Source organism: Lipotes vexillifer, unplaced genomic scaffold, assembly GCF_000442215.2.
Source record: "Lipotes vexillifer unplaced genomic scaffold, Lipotes_vexillifer_v1.1 scaffold212, whole genome shotgun sequence".
NCBI lineage: Eukaryota > Metazoa > Chordata > Mammalia > Artiodactyla > Lipotidae > Lipotes > Lipotes vexillifer.
The window spans coordinates 579,842-586,609 of record NW_006780016.1 but is presented as its reverse complement, the minus strand read 5'-3'; the positions used below and the strand labels follow the sequence as shown (position 1 = coordinate 586,609).

At 39.5% G+C, this 6,768-nt stretch overlaps 2 protein-coding genes across 2 annotated transcripts in view; one reads left to right on the top strand and one right to left on the bottom strand.

Moving 5' to 3' along the window:
• Positions 1–794, bottom strand: part of LOC103080574 (ferritin heavy chain-like) — a 133,581-nt gene extending 132,787 nt beyond the window's left edge. The window contains 1 exon segment of the mRNA XM_082930965.1: positions 616–794. Coding sequence (XP_082787091.1) covers positions 616–794 — 179 coding nt within the window.
• The window catches only part of FHIT (fragile histidine triad diadenosine triphosphatase), an 813,394-nt gene that overhangs the window by 360,237 nt on the left and 446,389 nt on the right, over positions 1–6,768 (top strand). The window lies entirely within an intron of this gene.

Genomic DNA, 6,768 nt, shown 5'->3' with positions numbered 1-6,768 from the left:
AAGAGTGTTTGGATGGGAGGCGAGTGTTAAGACCATTTAATCATTGTGTTAAAACTTAGATTTTGTCAAGTTTTGAAAAGCGTGAGTGTGACATGGGACACTTGAGCCTTTGCTGTGATTGTTGGTATGTCCCCAGGGGGTCTGTGGAGCCTGGTCAAGTCTGTGGAGTTTTTAGGTCTCTGATTTGATTGAGGACAGTATCAGTCAAACTTGCTAGTGATGGTGTGGACCCCAAACAAAACACAGCACCAAAACAATACTCACTCCCCCCACAAGTTTTTCTAGCTATTTTACTTTTCAACTGGTTGTGTTGAAGGAGATACCTTCTATGAGAAACCATAAGAGATAAAGTTCTGCATCCATTTTTCCCTTAAATGGATGGAAAAGGTAGTCATTGGTAAGATCTCTTTAAGAAGGGAGAAACTGTCTTCAGTATTTTCTTTGGTTTTAATTTTCTGCTTTTTATTCACCCCACCCCCCCAAGCAAGGAGAATAAAAGAACTTAGTGACCCTTTTGAGCTAGTTTTCTAAAAGAAAGAACATCAGTGAAGATCTTGTGTACTATGACTAGATGCAGCTAACCGTGAATGAGGACGGTCTGCTGGCGAGTCTTACACTATTTGAAGGTGCAGATAGGTGCTGCTCTGACAGAACCCATCCTTCTTGGCGTTGTTGGCTTTAGGTATATTGCGAGAACAGTTGCTGCTTCCTCGCAAGCCTGGAGGAACGCAGCTCAACAAAATGTTTCTCTTGCGCTGGGGATTTTGTGGTGCCATGTATCTATACTCTCGCATATTTCTGATTTTTTTTTTTTTAAATCATAGCAGTGGGTACAAGAGGGTTGCCACCTGGATGTATAGGGTTGCTGAGACCCAGGCATATGAGGGAAGTAACAGCAACTTGGGAACAATGGAAGGCTATGTATCAAGGATAGAATACATCTAAAATCGCTTTTGGAGTGACATATGGAATAGATTAATCAGTACCAATTAAAATATGAAGGGTATAATAGTATCGGAGTTAAATAATGTGATAATTCTTTGTAGGCTATGAAGAGCTATGGAAATAGAAATCAATAAATGCTGAAGGAATGCTCTGAAACATTTCAACTTGTCAATATGAGAGCAAGTCACAACTGCATCAAGTTTTCATTTTCATTATTACAAAGAGGCTTCGTACTTATTAATAGATCTTTACTAACACCCTAACCTCTGTTCCTCTGTTCTGTCGATGTCACGGATAACAGGGAGGGTTCTGACTCTCAGTCTCATAGCTATATGTCCTTGAGGAGTTCCTTTACCTAAACCTAGGTATTCCTAGCTTTAAGATGAAGATAATAATCTGTAATCTGTAGAATCATTATGGAGATTAAACATAATACTCATAGAGCTCTTTGTTACTTCACATAGATGCTTGGTAAGGAGCCCCATCACGTGGAAGTTTAGAGTAGTTTAAAGAGATTGTAATTTTTCTTCCTAAATCATATTTTAAAATAGGAAATAAAAGAAATTTTAGGACCATCAAATAAAAGTAGTTGCTTAGTTTATTTAAAATATATAGAGTATTTTAAATTTTGTAAATGCAATGCAAAGTAATATCAGGGTACTTGATGCTCTATATTTAATCTTGCAATCTAGTAATTTAAAGAGGAATTGTGAAAATTATTTTGGGTCTGCCTGGATGCAGATTTTAAATTTGGTCTTGGGCTTCCCTGGTGGCGCAGTGCTTGAGAGTCCGCCTGCCGATGCAGGAGACGCGGGTTCGTGCCCCGTTTCGGGAGGATCCCACGTGCCGCGGAGCGGCTGGGCCCGTGAGCCATGGCCGCTGAGCCTGCGCGTCCGGAGCCTGTGCTCCGCAAATGGGAGAGGCCACGACAGTGAGAGGCCCGCATAACGCAAGAAAAAAAATAAATAAATAAAAAAAAAATAAATAAATTTGGTCTTGTACTTAGGTTCTGAGAAAGAAACGTTCATTATTTTTTCTGAAAGCATCAACACCAACTCAGACACGAAGACCTCTCTGCATCCTTAGAATGATTGCCCTCCTTTTCTAACAGAATTAAAAAATAAAATATACATCACTCTAAATGCCTAAAACAAAAAATGGAATCAGAATCAAAACGAAGCTGTTAGCAACAGGACTTTACAATATTTCTTTCAGAGTAGAATAAATAGTCTTTGGCAGATCCATCCTCTGCTTGATTTTGTCTCGGTGAAAATCCCTTCAGCTCTCTTTTCAAGGGCTGGGATTGGGATGAGGGTGAAATGTGTAACAGCAGGTGACCCTTAATTCTGACAAACTCCAACCATCCTGTCATGTTTTAATGATTCTGTTGCAGGTGTGAAAATTTTTTTCCCTTTCGCCTTTTTATAACTTTAGCATAAGTTGGGTTATTTTTGTTGCAACAGCATGATAGATTTCTCTACTTTTCATTTAAAACTAGTCTCTCTTCCCACCCCCTGCCCCCACCGATCTTCCCAGTTAAAAGTCACTTGAATATTAACATGTGGATTTTCTCTTGAAGGGCTTAGTGTGCTTTTGGGCAAGTCTTTATAGATTGTGTTGGTTGCCTTAGTGGCACCGCCCACACATCCTGTGTGGAGATCGCTTTTTCCCATTCCATATTATGGGGTTTCCATTGGCCATGTCCATGTTAGAGTCCCCATGGAAGATTGCACCCAAGTTGGGGCCTTTCCTTAAAGAATTTAGAACTGTAGCTCAGATTCCATTTTGAATCTACTTGGTCTCACAACATATGAGGGATTTGCTAGAGAGTTACTGGTAGCTGTTTCCTTTCACGTAGCAAGGAATACAAAGGAAACCCGTGTAGAGTGACTCAGATGTCAGAAAGAGATGGAAGATGGCTTGAGTTTTCTTTAGTGTTGTACCTTAGGACAAAGTGTTGCCTGTTTTCCTGTTGTTGGGTTTCTTAAACCCAACGAATCCTCTTGCATGTCTCTTGTAACCTAGAAACTTGTACTACAAACTGATATCTGAAGTTCTGTAGCAGTATTAGGGTTTTCTGTCTTGGCATGCTGTTGTTTAATAAACGGTGTGCCATCCAAAAATCTCATGTTGATTTACTTTGGCATATTCTAACAAAGACAAGGTCATAGAGCAAGTTTGAATTTCCATTTAAATGGTTTACTTCATTATACTAAGCGGACAGTTGGAAACAGAGGGAAGTCATTAACAATATTGGGATGTCACACAGGACAACTTTTTCAAAATGGTTTAGTTTTACAGGAATCTGCATAATCTGTGGCAAGACTACACCTGTGTGTTACAGGGGATGGAGCGCAAGCCTTCCAAATCCATGCCTTGTCATCTCTGGACCATATGACCTTGAGTGGGCTGAGTGGGATATTCCTGAACTTTGGTGTCCTCTTCTGCAAGTAAGAGAATGTTGATACAAACCATAGAATTGTTGTGATGATTTACTGCCACTGAAAAGCTCCTAAAGGAATTCCGCTACACAGCAGATGTCAATAAACACTAGCTTTTTCCCCCCCTTTTTTTCTGCCCGTGCAAAGCTATGTCTGAGGAGTATTTGATCTCTTCTGCTATCTTTTCGCATACCTACTATGTGTTAAGAGTCTTACAGTGTAATTATCTTAGGGGTACCTGAGTAGTTCCTGAATCTCCCATGGGACTCTAGATATACAATAATAATTGGGGTTTTATAGAGAGAACAAAGGAAAAGTGGTTCCAAGGCCAAAAACATTTGGGGAGAATGTTGGGGCAATATCTGCTTTCTTTACTTCGGAACTTCTCAGAGTCTTTAACGTGCTCCTGCCTTGGTAAATATCCTGAAAGAGAACTTAGTATTTGAAATTTCCTACCATATTTGATCTGTGAAAGCCTTTCTTCAAGGTGTATCTTGTGGGACCAGAATGCTAAAGAAGAGATATTTTTTTGCGGGGGAAAAACATCTTACATAGTGAATAAAATGTTATATAAAACTCAGGGTTGATGAGCTACATTTGGCTTGATATATCTGTGCTTGCTTACGCTAGTGATGGTTTTCTCTTGCTAACGCTTTTGGGAAGTTTCCAGTTCTTAAGTGGAAAAATGAACTTGATCACAAGTGGTGCACACTGAATAATCAAGTGGGAATCAGAAACTTCAGTTGCATCTTTGGCACTAATCAGCCCTTTGTCCTTCCTCAGTCCTCTTAAATTCTTCCTTAGCAGAAATTTCTTCTTTTGATGTTCTGTAAAATAGGTAATTGGAGCACTTCATGTTAAATTTAAGTCTACAAGGCTACAAGTTGGTATGAAACCAAATCTAAACTCCATTTCCGTAGCTCAGACTGTTTGCCTTCAACCACACTATTAACCCTGAGTTGGCATCAGCTACTAAATGTACTTGGGGACTTTAATCGTATATCTCCTCTCAGATTCTCTGCTCTGACCCAGTCCAACTTATACCAAAATGGGACTGTGACCAAGCAAAGGAAATGACACTATTTTTTGTTGGAATCCTTTCTAGGAAGGAAAAAAAAAAAAAAAAACTCTTGGTAGAGAGAGAACTCTTGATCTGAACCTGTGTGAGAGATGAGAGTTGCACTGGTTGGCAAATTACATCTCAGCTGACATTGCTGAATGCACAGTCATAGTAATACCTTAGGAAGTGATTCAAAAATCACTAATCTCAAGGTGCAAAACTTGAGTGCTGAAGTTGGTACTTTCAATAAACACCTTCCTCCATGGTGTGTTGTGAGATGGAATTTGTCTCTTTCCCTGCCCTGGTAAGCCTGTTCTGTTTTGAACTACTGCTATGTGATGGGACTGCATTTAGAAGCATAGCTTATACTTCAGGTTTTGTTTGAATTTGAACTACAGTGTTAGCAAGAGATTGATTCTAAGCAGTTCCTCCGAGTTACCAATATCTGTGTTAATATATTCAGTTTTGTCTCAGCCCATTGTGCGAGTACACTTGTCGGTCATTTTTATTTTTTCTGCATTAAGTAACTCACTGCTGTCAAATGCTAGGGCAGGTGTCCTAGCTTTTGTTTGTTTTGTTTTATTTTGGTCTTGGCTTATTGTATCACTCTCCCGACTCCTTTCTCCCTTCCCTCCTTTTACTTAATAGCGAGTAGTTTTCTGTGTAGCATTGTAGCTCCTAGGATGCATGTAATTTGTGATTTTCTACATAAGTTCACAGAGGTCCTTGTGACCTATTCTCCACCCTCTGATTTTTCATCCTTTTCTCCCTGGGAGCATCCCATCTCCTTATGAGCATTTTATTGCCTCTCACTATTTTTTAAATTATTTTTAAATTTCTGTTTCCTGTTTCTGATCTTCTCCTTCGGATTTCTTGCTTTTTCCTTGTTTTGCCTTCCTCAGATTTTTTCCATGACCGCCCCCTCCGCCACCACCGCCACACACACAGTTTGAGGAATCAGAGAAAGCAAGAGGTGTTCTCATTTCCAGGGAACCAGTTTTATGGCTTGACATCGAAGGCCACAGCAGGACTTACAGTGATGCAAGATTGATACAGTTCTTTTCGTTAAGCCAGCTTCCTGCATATGTGAAATCTCTTCGAACATTCCTGTTAGCATCTATCCGTACTCATCTTTGTTAGGTGGCAGCCTCCCGGGGAAATCTGACCCTCCAAGTCTTTGCAAGTCCCTGGGACACCACCAGCCTTACCATGAACTCTCTGGTTGACGTGACTTGCGTTTTCCCGACCTTACTCCATCTCCATCTCGACTGCCTAGGGGATTGTCTCTTTCTGTATGACAGTTGCCAGATGTTTGTTTATACATTACAGGGCCACAAAGTTTGTGGAATTATCATTTCAACACCTCGTACAAGGCTATTTTGATTGCCTTTATGAAATGCAGATAAGTTTTGCTTGAACGTATTTCTACATTCTTTACTTATTAATATATCTGACTAGTCCACAAATATTTTCCCTCGGGCTTTGTCTGGGTCACTGTTTCTCTTGAGCTTCTCTGTCCAATATAGTAACTCTCGCCACATGGGGCTATTTAAATTTAAACCTAAATTGGTGACTATTGAATAAAATTAAATTTTTATGTTTAGTCACACTAGCCCTATTTCAAATACTCAAAAGATACATGTGTCTAGTGGCTACCATTTTGGGCAGGACAAATATAGAACGTTTCTGTTATCACAGAAAGTTCTCTTGGAGTGCTCATGTTTTATCTGGGTTGAATCAAGTAGTTAACGTTCATCAAATCCCCTGGCTTCTGCTAGCTTCAAGGTATGCCACTGTCAGTTGCTTTGAGTCCTATTAATACTTTGAGTTGAGTTCTAACTCGGTCACAGCTTTGTTGGTGATTCCCTACTTTTTTCCAGCTTTATTGAGATATAATTGACATGTAACATTGTGTAAGTTTAAGGTGTGCAATGTGATGATTTCATACACACATATATTGTGAAATAATTACAAGAGAGGTAGTGAACCCCTCCATCACCGCACATGATTACTTTTTGTTTTTTTTTTTTTTGGTTAGAACATTTAAGATTTACTCTCTTAGCACCTTTCATGTATATAATATAATATTGTTAACTATAATAGCAATTTGTATCCCCTGACCAACATCCCCTCATTTTCCCCACCCCTAAGCTCCTGGCAACCACCATTATACTCTCTGTTTCTGTGAGATGAACTTTTTTAGATTCCACATATAAGTGGTATCATACTGTTTTTATCCTTTGTCTGACTTATTTCACTTGGCATAATTCCCTCAGGGTTCATCCATGTTGTCACAAATGGCAGGATTTCTTTCTCATGCAG